The 16786-nt window shown below is 34.3% G+C and overlaps 1 protein-coding gene across 1 annotated transcript in view; it reads left to right on the top strand.

Moving 5' to 3' along the window:
* Positions 1–16737, top strand: part of mtgo (miles to go) — a gene marked incomplete in the record, with an annotated part of 496136 nt that extends 479399 nt beyond the window's left edge. Inside the window, 3 exon segments of the mRNA XM_075297022.1 lie at positions 10314–10647; positions 10754–13737; positions 13795–16737. Of these exon segments, the coding sequence (XP_075153137.1) occupies positions 10314–10647; positions 10754–13737; positions 13795–14715 (4239 nt within the window).
* Between the last annotated feature and the right edge of the window lie 49 nt (positions 16738–16786).

Genomic DNA, 16786 nt, shown 5'->3' with positions numbered 1-16786 from the left:
TCTGTAGAAATAAAAACTAGATCATTATTTTTGTATAAAAATATAATTTCCAAAAATTAAAAAAAAAAATTAATTTCATCGAAATGTTCTATAAAAAGCTAATTTTGATAACATTTTCTATAAAAAGCAAATTTCAATGACATTTTCCATAAAAAGCTAATTTTGATAAAATTTTCTATAAAAAGCAAATTTCAACGAAATTGCCTATAAAAAGTAATATTTGACGAAATTTTCTATAAAAATATAATTGTTTTTATAAATTTTTTATTTCGATAACATTTTATATAAAAATTAAATATTGACGAAATTAAAAAAAACAATATTTAATACATTTTAATCTAACAGTTAAAAATGGGAGCACAAAAATTCAAAATATTATGTCCAAAATGAGATATGAAAATCTACCCAACGAAACTACTTTAAATTAAGGAAATTATTTCCAGTCAGCTTTATAAAAAAATTTCAACGACATTTTCTATAAAAAAAATAATTTCGTTAACAATTTTCTGTAAAAAGCTAATTTTTATACAATTTTCTATAAATAGTAATTCCTGACAAAATTTTCTATAAACCATAAAAATTAATTTTTTTTATAAAATTTATTCTTTTGTTGTAATTTCATATAAAAAGTAAATTTCGACGATTTTATAAAAATAATAAAGTTTTAATAAATTTTCTTTTATCGAACAGTTAAAAATGAGAGCACTAAAATTCAAAATTTTATATCCGAAATAAAACATGAATAATAAGTCTACCCGACTATATTTCTCCAAAACCTTTTAAATTAAGGAAATTGTCAGCTTTACCCATTTTTAAAACGTTCCGTTTTTTTTAATTCATTGATTTGTTAATTAAATTAAAAATATACTTAATTTTGGTCGCAAAACTCTATTAATTTTTTAAACGAGACAATCAATTAGTTTTTGTATTATTATATATTTATTTTTAATTATTTTACGTTTAGATAAAATAATTTTCTTGTAATTTTGTAAGAGTTCATGCTATTTAGTACTTTCTTATAAATTATTTTCAAACAAAATTTTCAATTATATTTTTAATTGGAAATATTTTTTTTCTGTATTTAATTAAAATTTTAATTCAAAAAAATTATTCTAATTAAAAACGTAAACATTTTCAGTCATTTTTTTTACAGACATTATTTTTTAATTTGATTGAAAAGTTAATTTTATCAGTTAATTTTTTATTGATTATCGTAATATTTTTTTTTATGCACTCAATTCCATTATTTGCACTTCTGTTCAAATATATTTAAACCAATTCAATGCAAATAAAACCAATTTGTAACAAAACAATGGACTTAGCTCATTTACCGATCAATTTATAGAATTTTTATTATTCGTTGCCTAACACCATAACTAATAAGATACATTGTGTACTATCACGTCATTGTTCATAAAATAATATTTAATTATTTTAAAATAATGGCAAACAAACAAGCAGATAAATGAAATTCCATATTGTCTCCACTTAAAATCAGCTTTAAAATACACCAGCAATAATAATAATAATAATAACGATTTAAAATGTTAAATATTATTGAAAGCCCTTGGGGCAATACTAATTTATTTTATACAATGGGAAAAATAGTATAGTTCTGCCAAAGGCTATAGATGGAGAAAATGTCAACCACAAAAATAGTTAATTAAATTTATGCCTAATTTCATTGACATCGATTTAAATTTAAATAACGTCATAGCTAAAAAAACCAAATATTTTTAACATCCAAATTGGTATCAGGTATAATATTATTGAAAATTTCTACAATTCAAAATTTATAATATTTTTTGAAAATCCTTAAACTAGCTATCTTAAATTTTTTTCCAAAACATTGAAACTTCCAATAAACAACACAACAGATTTCAACTCATAAACAACTTACCAATGGTTAACCCTACTAGTTTATTAAAAAAAACAAGCCTACCAAAAAAAGTTCATCTTTGCATTTTAATATTAGCTCAAAACAAGGCCACAAATAAATGAACGTTTCACTTGGTTCCCCCAAGGGTCTGCGATGCAATAAATTAAATGAAAATGTTTTAATGGAAATTCCCAGTAAAATGAGCGAAAAAAGTAAAATTTTTTTCGTAAAACAAAATGCTCATTCACATTGACCCGCAAACACACATACACACCCAAACATCAAGTGATGAAAATTTAAATTTTAACACTTGACTCTCATAACCATCATCCATTCATTCATCCATCCTTTTTTTTCAAAATTGAAAAACAAAACAAAAACTGAAATAAAGCTGTAAACAGAAAACAGAAAACGTGTCGAATTAAAATGAAAGAAGTAAAAAGTTTGCTCAGAAAAAAAAAAACAGTTGATGACACCAAATGAAGGCCTTTTTTTTAAATGAAGTTCTGAGGGTCAATGATATTGAAATAATGTGATGTTGTTATTTTTTCCTTTTTGCCTTTTGTCATGAAATGGTGAAGGGAGGCATTCAACATTTACAATTAATGGGCCACTGGAGTAGGCGAAGCGCGAAAATATGCAAATTTAAATGAAGAATACTCACAAATTCTCTGTAAAAAAAATATAGATCAGTTTTTACTTTTTCTTTTAATGGAAAAGTTCTTGACTTTGTAGCCCTCTCTTAAATGAAGAGTTGATTTTAATTTTTTTATTCTATTTGATGCTGAACGGTCATTAAATGAGTAAATGCACAACGAATGCTCCCAGTAATAGGAAATATTTTTACCATGCTTTGGTAATTTATACACTTAAGAAATTAATTACAAGCCAATAGATAACAGCCATATCGCAATTTTTTAATCTTGAGGTTTTTAATCGATTCACTTTTTGGAGTCTGCTGAAAACAATGACGGGACTTTCGCTTGAGGAAATTACCGACACTCCTCAGGTGATTATTGTGTCGAAGTCCACGTATGCATTCAGTGTTGTTCTATGTCTCTCTCTCTCTCGCATCTTCTTACTTGCCGACACTCCTAAAATGACTATTGTGTCGAGGTCCATGTATGCATTCAGTTTCGTTCTCTAGCTATCTCTCTCAACTTGGTACTTACCGACACTTCTAAGATGATTGTTGTGTCGAAGTCCAGTCTAGTCTCATTATCTGTCTCTCTCTCATCTTTCATATATACATATGTCTAATTTTTGTTCCTATTCGCGGAGTAAAGGCATAATTTTTTATCCTATTTAGATATGGGCGGTCTCATATTAAACTAAAGCTCATCTAAGAGGCCCAATTTTTTATCCTATTTAGATATGGGCATATTGAACTAAAACGCATCTAAGAGCCCCAATTGTAATACAGTTTGCATTTACGCATATCGCATTTGATTCAATGTGATGAAATTTCAACAGCTTAGTTTTATCAAGTATAATATAATAATTCCACGGCTAACTAAATTCAGAAAAATTAAAACCCAAGACTATTATGTTTCTGTCACTCTCTCTCTCACCTTCGAAATATCTGTGTAATTTTTGTAGGTGCTCTCATATTGAACAAAAGGCCATCTATGAGGCCCAATTTTTATACAGTTAGCCTATATATACAGCGCCTTTGATTCAATGTGGTTGGATTTCTTAGTTGCTTAGTTGCATCAAGGGTTAAATTATAATACTACCAAGGTGAACTAAAGTCAAATAAATTCCGAGATTTGATGTAATCAACCCAAAACCCAAGACACTTACTTTTCTCTCACTCTCCCTCTCTCTCTTTCACTCTCTGATATTTAAGAATACGTTATTTTTTACATAAAATTTCTTTATAATTTCAATGTTTTCTTATGAACTTCATGATTAATGGTGTCTCCCTTGACATTTTTATTTATTAGTCCCAAATTTTGCTACAAACATTTTTATAATTTTTCCAGACAACGAATACAAATGACTTTGTTAATTTGCTATGCCATCTCTTGGCAATTCAGTTACCTTCCCTCACACCCAAAACAATTTTTGCATTTCTTTACTTTATGTCTCTCTCACTGTCTCTCAATAATTTAAAAATCTCATTTAATGCCAAATTTTGCCACCATCTTCACCTCATCAAAAGTCATTGTCGTAGTGCAGACACACAATTAAAATAACAACAACAACAGCAAAATGTTAATTTGTTGACTTAGCAAAAAGAGACAATGAAAAGGTAACACAAACACATGCACACACGCAAATAAACAACGCAGCAAACAAACATACTTATAAAGTCTATTAATAATAATGTGCAAATTTATAAAGTGTTGACAGAACATCATTAATGTCTAGGCAATAAAAGTAGAAATTAAAACATTAACGCGCAGCAAAATTCATTTATCACCGACCAATTAACAACGCAAAATAATTTGAGAGAAATTAAATTAAAGGATTTAGTGATTTGAATAAACTTTGGCCAGCTTAAATGTGAAGTATTTGACAAAATTGGAATGGCTATTTATGCATAAGCATAAAGATTTTATGATCTTAAAATGTAAATACCAGTATTTGGGTAGCCTAGAAGAGGGGTTTTCCCTGATAAAAAAAGTTTTTTTAGTAGCCAAATGCGTGTGGTTTTCTTATGCACAGTTGTACATACCGGACTTACTCATTGAACCAGAAGAATTGTTTCTGACTACAATTAAGCAAACTAAACATTGATAATTAAACTTTGTAATCTCCATTTTTTTTTAAACTCTGTTAGAGCAAAAAGAAATGTACACGAACAGCCCCAATTATGCATCCGTAGTTTTGTCCTAAAAATAGCGGCTGATTAGCTAATTAATAGTAAAAACTAGCTTTGCCATGTACATCTTAGGGGTCGAAAATCTAAATGGTCGATAACATCGTCTTCGCGAAACGTCTCAACATTTTTGCTGGAGGTATTACCGTACTACCGTACTAAATTATGAGCACTTCCAGTGTAACCGGAAGTTAAATGTCTAACGTCCAGAAACAGTGCTGCCATCATTTTTCTGGATATTGTAACCACATTGGGACTCTGTCGTCCCTAAAAATTTCCAATTTAAATTTTAATTCCTCACAACAACCCCAATCAATTTTTGACCCTTTTTTATGAAAAAATTAAGAAGTACACTCTTTTGTAGAAAATCAGTAATAATTTAAAATTTGAAAAGAACACAAAATATTTGTCATACCAGCTTGCGAGCTGCAATAGGATCAAGATCCATCCAGGAAAAAATATCCCCAACACCGGCAACACTGCCCTATTTGCATATATTTCCAGTAAAAGCTTGCAAGAGAGTACGACTCAATTTTACTCTCATTGCTAAAATTATCAGAAATATAGGCATTAGCCTGCCAATACATATTCATATTTTTTTACTACAGTTCCAACTGATAGTGTGTTTAGTAAGTTTTTACTGGGAAAATATCTCCTGTAAAAACTTCCAACGTCTCTATTTCTCAAGAATCCAAATTGATCTCTCTCTCTCTCTCTCTCTCTCTCTCTGGCTCTCTTTGCTGGCGTTTTGAAATAAGCGAACGACAGTAAAAATATGTTATATACCATATATGTGGTATGCACTCCTTGTTAACAGTGTTAACAAATTTAACACAATCGATAATAATGCCTCACGGAAATTTCATTAGCACATAAAGCAATGCATTTCTTATAGGTAGCGAAAATTTCCGGTAGAGGTGCATACCGGAGGTTAGTGTTAACTTCTTTAAGACCGGTATGCTCCTCTACAGAAATTTCTGCTACCCATAGAAAATGCATAGGCAATTTTGCCAGCGAGGACGATGCAATCGACTGTTTAAATTTTCTCCCACAACGAACACATGACATAAAAATTTTTTAAAATAATAAAAGGCCATAGTGAAACCAACTGCAACCTCTAATAATATCAGACTAATTTCCTAAATTGTGCTATATTGTTTGTAAATGTTAAATATAAATTTATTTATTTGATGTTTTGCTTGAAAGCAAACTAATCATTATCACCAACAGCAGCCATAAATTTTAAGCAAACTAAACTTATGGCAAATTCGTAGAAGTTCAAACCTTCGTAACATATCTCTTTAACATGAATACAATGCAATTTTTAAGATTGATGCGATGCAACATTGTTGAGAATTAGCTATGAAAACAAGTTTTTATTATTCATTCGTTAAGTATTAGAAGGAAACAAAATATTATTTACTCATCGTTCTTCTAGTGTGGATTTTTCTGTCATAACTGCATATGCGATAGCTTGTACCATACATGACGATAATACAGTGTACAACATTTCATTGAACACAATCATTTATAATATATTTAATATTCTTTAAAAAGTTAGACCTTGAAAGTGTACTGAATTCCAGCATAATTAATGGATAATTGGAAATTATAAACAGTCGATAAAGGCATTAGTCAATTGATAACAACGCATCATGGAATTTTCGTTGACAAATATATGAGTATATATGAAAAATGTAGTACTATAGTACTTTTTTCAACACTTTTTCACCCTGGTCAGTACCGTAGTACCCCCTCGAATGATTTAGTACCTTTTGTGTAGACAGTTTTGAGCAGATATCAGATTTATGGTACAATAGAATCGATGGCTTATGTATTGTTCCTATAAGAACATATAATAAACTGCATTATCGGCAAATAAATGTAAATTTTACCAGGAAGTTCATAGAAATTAGAATGGAGTTTTTTGACAGTAATTAATATGAAATTTCTTCAAGTGTATTACACACGTCTTTTTTGCATGTAAATTTTCCTAATAACGTTATGCATATAATTTATATGCCCTTAGGCAAATCAATTTAATTTCTATGTCAGTTTTAGCCATTATAACCATAATGTTACAATGTTTGACACAAACGAGTATTGCTCAAAAGCAATTTTTCAAATTATTAAATATCAAATGGACTGGAAAATGATGGCTTTGAATGTAACTTTCTCATGAATTTATAAAAAATTATACTAGCGAAAGATGCAACACATTTCAACAACACCTATTTTCATATTAATAGCTCGAGAGGGCAACAAAGCTGGCAAACTGTTATTACGATTTATTGTACATTTGCCATCGTTATAAACTCAGACGAAAACGTTACGTATAAAAGTCTATGATAGCGATAGAAATAAATTTGAACTTTTAAATTCTGAAAATTATTGGGCATCTAATTGGGCTAGTGTATCCATTCGATTTATTTTTATTAGAATAATCGGTTTTTCGTGGCCATACAAATCGACAAGCCGTCACTTAAATATTGGTCCATTACTACCAAGGTATGCACAGCGGCGGAGTTAATCGCTTCTAACATTGTGATATGCTTACATACCGGCGTTAGAGATGGGCCAGTACAGGAATTTTCGTTTTGTGTGACAATAACACAGTTTTGCTATATATTTCATAAGAGAGCAAAATAAAAGAAAAGCCGATAATAACGAATATTCGTTAGCACATATAACAATGGATTTCTTATGGGTAACGGAAATTCCCACTAAAGGTGCATAACGGGATGAAAAGTGCATACCAGCCATAAAGCGTTTCTCATTCTACCGCTAGATGTGTATAGAGAGCTTAACATGAGAATATTTCACGGCAATGCTGGTGTTGCATCCCAATAAGGCAGTTTTGCCCTGTTTTTTCCTATGGGCCTTTATGCAGCTATAGCGGAAATTTCTATTGCATGTCGAAAAAAGTTTCCTCGTGTATTTCTTTTAGGCCGGTATGCACATCTAGCGTAAATTTGGTTTGCATGCCAATAATACAGTTTTGCCATGTATTTCTTATGGAAGCAGAATACAAACAATCAATAACAACTCCTAGCAAATATTTCAATACATTTCTTATGGGTAGCGGAAATTTGGTTTGAGGTGCATACCGGCCTCATGGAAGCAAAAAGTAAACCGTCGGTAACGTCGAAGAAAAGAAAATTTTGTTAGCAAAAATTAAATCTATTTATTAAGGTCAGCATAAATTTCGCTAGACCTGCATACCGGCATTATAACGGAAAAAATCCCATCGCCCTAAAAATAGATTCTAAATTGACATATATTATAAAGCCAGTTTTGCAATGTATTTATGGGAGCAAAATGTAAACGGTCGATAATAGTGTTTCGTGGAATTTTTGTTAACAAATATGTAGCAATGCATTTCTTATACGCCGTCTACATTATAAGTTCGGGCAGAATGTCTGTGTTTGCAAAGAATTTACAGTGTGGCCGCACGCTAAGAATTGTCGGAGGTAAGTAAAATATCGATAAATGCGTTATCATAACACATTAATGCGCTTTACAGACGATCAGTAATTCCGGACGGAATGTCGGTGTTTGTAAAGAATCTTACAGTGTGTCGGATAGATACGACTTGTCGGCGATGACTAAATATAATCGGTAAATGTGTTATCGATCCCATAAACATGCAGCAGTATCGATTATGCCTTCGGACTTAACTTATAATGTGCACAATATATGGGATATGTTCGACACGAGCACTGTCGTCCGGAATAACTGATAATCTGTAAAGCGCATAACAAGCCGCAGTATCGATTACTTACTCAAACATAACTTATAGTGCGGCCAATATCTGGGATATGTTTGACTAGAGCACTGTCGTTCGGATAAGCTTATAGCATTGACGGCGCATTATGGATAGCGGAAATTTCCGCTAGAACTGCATACCGGCCTTTAACAAAACACTGCGAACACAACCGTTAGAATGCTTTCAAACGAGTGTAAACATGTCCTTCAAATGATCATGTGTTATTAGGTCAGTTTGCATGACATGTTGCTTTACTATTAGAAGAAGAAGAACATATTTGTTTACTTTTTCCTTCTCCACTTTACCTTCCCGCAAAGACAATAAATTTATTTTATCGTCTTTGATTCTACCATCTTTGGCCTTTTCCAAACAGTCGCTAGAATATTTTCAATTGAGTGTAAACACGCCCTTCAAACGATCATGTGCAGTGTTGCCAACTCCCCAAGGCCAAAAAGCACCAAAACAAATATTATAAATTCTAACATACCACCTTCCACCACAAAATCGAAAATTAAATGCTCTACTAAAAAAAAAAAAAAACTTCCGAAGATGTATTAAGAGCGGTATTAAGATCGAGTTTAGCCGCTAAAATAGTCATTTTAGCAAACTTTGTGAAAATTTGCTTTTGGTTATTCCCCATCAAGTTATAATAAAATTTGCAGCAAATATGCATAATTTTATGCCCATTTTTACTGAAATAGTTTTCACTTTAGCGGCAAAACTCAAACTTAGTACTCACCATTATGAACCGCTATTCAAGTATACACCTTGATCAGTTTTAATGCTTTCGTCCAATTCATTTTGATCAGTGATGTTTTTCACCTTTCAAAATATTAATATATGGAAGGAGTCTATTGCTTATTTCAGTTGTGCGTGCTTTTGTGAATTTAATACAAACGTTTTTAATGACATCTTTACCAAATTCAAAAATTCGACACTCATCGCTCGACTTTCCTACAGAATACCCTAAATAACAATATTAATTAAAAAATAATCAATACCAACTTCCTAACAATCAAATTCTATATTTGGCAATAAATTTCAGTTTCTTCGGCTCTTGACAGTCTAATCAAAAATTTTGCATCAATTAAACTTAATACTGTTCAAAATAAAAAAAAGCACCAAAAGCACTAAATGAAAATGCCAGAAAGCACCAAGTTGGTGCTTTTTTTGAAAAGGCACCAAAAAGGCAATTTGGTGCTTTTTAGAAATCAAAAAGCACTAAATTTGGTGCTAAAAGCACCAAATTGGCAACACTGATCATGTGTTATTAGGTCAGTTTGAATGACATGTCGCTGTACTATTAGAAGAAGAAGAACATATTTGTTTACAATTTCCTTCTCGACTTTACCTCCCCGATCTATAATCATACTGTTCTTGCTTTAGTTTTTTTTTTTGATTCGGCATAAAACATCGTAGAACACAAACAACATTTTGCAATTAAAAATATTAATAAAGAACACATTGATAAGAAATCGCAGATAAATATACCCGCAAACATCCTCACATAACAACAAATTAGAATAGTAAAACGAAATATCTACGTCAACAGCATTTTTCGAGCAATCGAAAGATACTAGTGTATTAGTTGGTCTTGGTCGCTGGTGAAATAATAGATGTGTAGTTTATTCAGCTGTTGAATTGGTTGGGACACGTCAGCTTTAGAAGTTTGCCATGGATAACGAATCTTCGGATAATAAAATTCATCCAGAGCTTCCACCATATGTGCATGTTCTTCCGCATCCACCGTCCTTGTTGAAAATAACAGTAATAATTAGAAATACTTTTCCCCCACTAAAGGCTTATACAATAACAAATGTTGTTCTCATTTATCCCCATTCCAGATTGCCAATGGTACCACACATTATTATGCACCAATGCCAAATGGATTTCAACCGCCTACAGGCGGTGCGGCGCCTTATCCCGTTAATCCCCATGGTCATATGGCGCCACATCAACAACCCGGTACACCTCAACAACCTCCTCCAGTGCCACACCAACAACAACCGCCAATGAATACAATAACCAATGCTTCGACACAACAACAGCAGCATTCACCATCTTCGCATTCCGCCAATCATTCGCCATCACCACCTAATAATAATTATCACAAAGATGAAAGAACTCAAAGGCAATATAGTAAATTGTTAAGGAAATTGGAGCAACGAGAACAACACAGTAAGTAAACAAAGAATCCTTTTCAATTAAGTTGCCCATTATGATACGTTAGTTTATCGTCATTTTTGTCTGTCTTTCCCCTCTTCTCTTCCATTACAACAAATAGATTCCACAGTTTCTTCTCCCAATCATTCGCCCTCACCGAGACGTCAAGAACCACAAATGAATGGTCACAACAATGGATCGAAAAGGTCACAACACAACAGTAATAATAATAATAATCAACATCAGCGTAAATCTCATCATCAACGTAATGGTAATCTTACCAATTATACAGCAAATAATGGTAACAAAAGCAACAATAACCAAGGTGCCTCTTCGAATGTTTCTTCTGAAGAAGGCGAAGATTTGTCATCTACTACACCACTGAGCGGTGAGGACAATGGGGAAGAAGAGGACTATCAAGCTTCCATTATTGAACAATTGTCTGACATACAAAAGCCCGAAGTAAGTGACATCACTTCACGTTCAGCCAAAATTGTGTGGGATATACCGCAGAGCATTAATGAATCCGCCTTGCAACTCAATATGGAGGAATTACGTTATAATGTCCTCTTGAGTGAAAGGACGAAAGAATGCAAATATAAAAGTCTCTATAAAGGTGCCTCTTACGATTGCATTATACAGGATTTGAAGCCAGGGCAGGATTATGTTGTCAAGATCCAGGTTCATTATGAGCACTTGCAGGGTACAGCCTCTGAGCCTGTGGAATTTGCAACACCACCCTGTGAACCTGAGAGACCCGGAGCTCCACGTCTGGTTATGTTTACCAAAAACTCTTTACATTTGCGTTGGAACACCGCCAATTGTAATGGTTCACCACTACAGCATTACCTATTGGAATACGATGAGGGTCGAACGGGACCCATTGGCGGCGATAGCAGACCAATTAACTTTGTAGAGGCTGTGAAAACGAAGGGTAGACAATATATAGTAACCAAATTACAACCTTCCACCATGTACCATTTCCGCTTGGCGGCAGTCAACGATGTGGGACCTTCTTCCTATTCACCCATATGTTCATTTAGCACCCAAGGTAACCCCCCATCTGCACCCAAACCTCCTTCTCTACAGTTGGTAAGTTCGTCATCACTTCGACTTATGTGGGAAAGGCGGCAATCTGATGGTGCAACCTGTATTTATGTTCTACAAATGTTGGATCGCGAGTCTGGTCATGGGTACTTAAATATGTACAATGGCCCTGAATGTTCATACGAATGTTGTCAACTGAGAAGGGCCACCCTATATAACTTCCGTTTGCGTGCTGAAAATGAGACGGGTGCTTCACCATGGTCCAGTGAGGTTTCATTCAAGACTGCTCCCGAAAGGCCAGGAAGGCCTGGTAAACCCTATCCTAAGGGAAAAATCCATGGTAATCATTTCCGTGTACGCTGGGAGCCTCCCACCGATAATGGTGGAGCAGAAATTCAGCGATACTTTTTGGAAATCAATGGAGGTGGACAAAAATTCGAACGTATATATACGGGCCCAGAATGTGAAACCACTTGCGATCGTTTGCAACCTGGTACAACGTATCAACTGAGAGCCTCCTGCGAAGGTCCCGGAGGGCTTAGTCCCTACTCGGAGGTTAGCCATATTACCTCTGAAGCTGTAGTACCTGTGGCCCCTCCGGCACCTTATTACGATAATCCGCCTGGCCCCTATGCGGCTGTTCTAAGACTGGCGAAACCTGAATACAATGGTGGTGCTCCCATATTAGAATATGAAGTTCAATTGCGTCGTCCTGTAGACCAGGAACCTCCAAGCATGGCCTATAGAGGAAGAGATGCGTATTGTGTTATAAAAGATCTGCAACCTGGTAATCTGTATGAAGTCCAAGCTAGAGCTATAAATCGTATTGGCGCTGGGGCCTGGTCCCCATGGTTCGAATTTTCCTCTGCTGCAGCTCCACCCAATTGCCCAGAATCTCTGAAAGTTATTGTAAAATCGGCCACACAATTGCATGTAACCTGGCAGGAACCACCAAATAAGGGAGGAGCTCCTATATCAGAATATCGTTTGGAAAGTGCCACATCTTCATTGGGAGCCAAGGATGACAATGCCAGTCCTGAGCCACCACCAGCCTCAGCATTCCATATGTGCTATCAAGGTTTGCAGTGTAGTGCAGACCTTAAAAATCTGCTGCCTTTTACCAGTTACTACTTCCGTGTAAATGCCTGCAATGTGGCGGGTATGAGTAAATGGTCACCCTTGGTCAATTGTCAGACACCGGCCGCAGTGCCATCAGCTCCACAAATCAAAGACTATGAATTTACCTCTAATGAAGCTACTCTTCGATGGTCATCACCCGAGTCTAATGGATCGCCCATACTAAACTATACCATCGAGTATACAGTACCATCAAATACCTGTTCCGTAACCACACCCGACGACAAAACCGAATACACCGTCAGTAATCTACAGCCGGAGACAACGTACAAATTCAAGGTACAAGCGATTAATGCCATCGGTACTGGTCCCTATTCGGCCTATGCCAAATTGACCACACTGCCTTCACCACCAAGCCCACCCACCCTGGAATGCTCGGGTGTGGGTCACAATTTCATCAAACTAAAATGGGGTGATGGCAAGAATTTGGACTTTACAAAGTTCTATGTTGAAATGTACGTTCAAAGGGCCAAGGAATTCCAAGTTGTATACACGGGTACCAACTGCATGTGTAAGGTGAATAAATTGCAAGAACGCAATGCCTATACATTCCGAATTTGTGCTGGCAATGATAGAGCCGGAGTTGGTGAATACTCGGAAGAGTTTGTTTTTACCACATCAGCATGTTTGCCTAGTAGCATTAAACCTCCACGTATTGCCCAGAATCTACCCACACCAATCACATCGACTGTCGCCTCATCACCGGTGAGTGGCAGTGCGAATACACCATCATTACCATCAGGTGGCAATGCTATACCCTCAGGTCTAATACCGGAAACACCAAGCTTCCTTACCCGTCTAGGTAATCTAATGTTGGGCGTCCCCATAACCTTGGAATGGCAACATTCAAAGAACTCGTTTTCGGATCGCGTGGAATATATGTTGCAATATGCCATAGGCAAGGATGGTGAATTTAAAATGGTAAGTTTTCCACGGCATTGTGGTAGAATTTGAGTCACTCATGCTATTTTTTTATAGATCTACCGTGGCAGTGAGACAAAATTCACAATTGAAAACTTGGAACCTGCTGGCATTTATCAATTCCGTGTTTGTCCCATACGTGTGACAAACACTGGTGAAGATTTACTTGGTGCATTTACGTCACCTTTCCGTTTCCTTGTGCCACTAATACCACCTTTGGATGATATCGATGATAATCTTTTGACCAATGCAGCGGCCAGTATGATTGCCAGCCTAAATGCTGCTGGAGCTGAGGGCTCTTCTTGTCATGGTCATGCTCATCACCATACACATCACCACCATCATCATAATCCATCACATCACAATAGCCGTCACTCGGGTCACCAACATAACAATAGCAGTGGTGATAATATTCTGTCGTCTACATCATTACACCAACGATCGGTGTCTGCCTCAGCGGCTTGTCCAAGCCCAAGTAGTAACATGGGCTTCTTGCCATCCCTGAGTGGTGTGGATACCAATGAATCTTCCAACAATTTTGCCGGTTGTGATGACCCCAATCATCATCACCATCATCATCATCATGATCAACAACATGGCGGTGCATTCCATAACAACAATAATGCGGCCAGTAGTCATCATCAGCACAATGCTACAACGCCAGCGGGAGGAGCAGTAGGCTCCAATGTTTCTCAAACAACAGCCAGCCTACTGGCGGCAAGTGCTAATCAATTGTTTGCAAACAATCCCATTCTCTTGCAAGCAGCTACTGCGGCAATAAGCCACCATCAACATATTCTGGATAATCAACGTCAACAACAGCATGGCAGTGTTCTAAGGCGTTTTGTCACAAGGCTGAGTTCGGTATATACGAATCGTAAACGTTTCTCCGATCAAGAAAAGGCTGCCATTTTTATGCTCTCATTTTTATTCTTCACTTTCCTATTTGCCACATTAGTTAAAATGTTTATGCGTTAAAGAGAAAGGTTCAAAAACTCCTAACAAAACAACATTTCCGAATTGCAACAACTCCATGGATGTCAGTGATAAACAATGGGTAACCAAATACAGGTTGTCCACATTGGTATTATCAATGGTTTGGCATGGTTGAATACTCCAATCCATATGATCCACAATCCATATTCGGAAGGTATAGTCTTACTATACTTATATAGAGTTGGGATTAGCCACTCCGAGAAAGAAAGAGAGAGAGAGAGGACCTATATAATTTACGGTTTCAGTATCTAAATGTCATAAATGTCTATTCAATAGCTGAATTTCGTCTAGCTTAGCCGGTGGTGGTGTTACAATGCAATGGTTACCTAAAACATTCCATAACTTGATTCATTGAAAGTTTCCCTTTAACAATGAAGTAAGTAAATATCTTAATTTACTTTAAACTTTGTATTGCTTTAAAAATTCCGTTATTGGTTTTATGAGGCTTGGCCATAATCTAAGGTACATATATTCCAGAAATTAAAGTTGTATTACAATGAAGTCCCTATCTTGATTATCGTATTAGAATTTAATTAAAAAAACGAATGCCTTCAAAAACTAATTTTCGAATAATTTACGTCTATTATTCAATAAATAGCTTTGAGATATAAAATATTCCATTACTTTTTGTAATCTTTTTCCCTTCTAATGCAATCGGAATCATTTTAATACAATATCCCCGCTACCTCCACCTGCTCCCCGTTTTGTGTCACAAATCTGAAATCGTTTATCTAGAGAATTTATATTTTATACTACACGAAGACGACTCCCAAAGGTATCGTCTCTAAAAAAAAAAACAAACAAACAAATCCTTATCTATTTTAATTCATATATATTTTGTGCTATTATAAAATATATAAATGAAATTCATAGAAATATAAAATATATACATAATAATAGTAATACATTCTATAATACATATACAAAATTTTAATGTAATTTGAAATGAAGAAACAACAGCTGCAACAACAAATATCTATTATAATAATTATTAACATACTATATATATGTTTTATGTAAAAAAAAAGATGTAAAAATTGTATCATAAAACAAAATGTAATTGAATTTTTTCTTACAAAAATTTTCAATAATTATAAAAATTAAAAAAAAAAAATCACAAAAATGGTTAATAGGCCGTTCATACTAAACTTTCATTCCTATGACTTTTTGGGGATTTTATATTAAACACAAGGCAACGCTAATGATGTCATTTGATTCGAACCAACGTCGCCATATATTTTATATAAAATTCGTCACAAAAAGTCTTACAAACAAAAATTTTGTATGAGTGGATATGGATTTATGAAATAAGTATGTTGTAGAATATATCGACATAGTCATAAATAGAGATTAATATAAATTTTTATTTCGAATTTATTCATATATTTCAATTTTAAAGCGTTATTCGCACAAATTCTGATTTGTATTAATAAAATTTCGCTTATGATTCATCCTGCTGAAATAACAAAACAGGTACTAACCAATAATATAGTAGGAGAAAATTTTAATTTATGTGTCGATAATACAGTTTCCATGCTGTTCTTATAGGTTATCATTTGTCTCTATAGGATATCCTATTGAAGTAACAAAATATGTATTACCCGATGGTATATCTCGAGGAAATTCAAATTATATGTCGATAATACAGTTTGTATGTGTTTCTTATAGGCTTCTTCTCCACCTGTGGCACCACAATGGACTGAATAGTTAGATCAAGTCGAGACGAATCCAAAGAAATAACGGCTGCCACTATACCCAGCTACAGTGATCAAAAAGCCGGATTTTATGAATGTTGAATGTCATGGGTTAAAGAAAAAAACTGACTTTTTCCAAAACCGGTGAAAGGTGTTTTTTTTTTGAAACAAATAATCGGTATAATCGGTTCAACCTGGTTTCATAAAATCACGTTATTTTGTAAAGGTTAGTACTAAGTTCGAGTTTGGCCGCTAAAACCGAAATTAAATCAGTAAAAACAGTATAAAATTGTATCTCTTTGATGAAAATTTTATTAAAACTTGATGGGGAATATCCCAAAGCAAACTTTCACAAAGTT

The sequence above is a fragment of the Haematobia irritans genome, chromosome 2 (genome assembly GCF_050003625.1).
Source record: "Haematobia irritans isolate KBUSLIRL chromosome 2, ASM5000362v1, whole genome shotgun sequence".
NCBI classification, from domain to species: Eukaryota; Metazoa; Arthropoda; class Insecta; order Diptera; family Muscidae; genus Haematobia; species Haematobia irritans.
The sequence above is the reverse complement of the archived record's forward strand: the minus strand, read 5'-3'. Positions and strand labels throughout refer to the sequence as shown.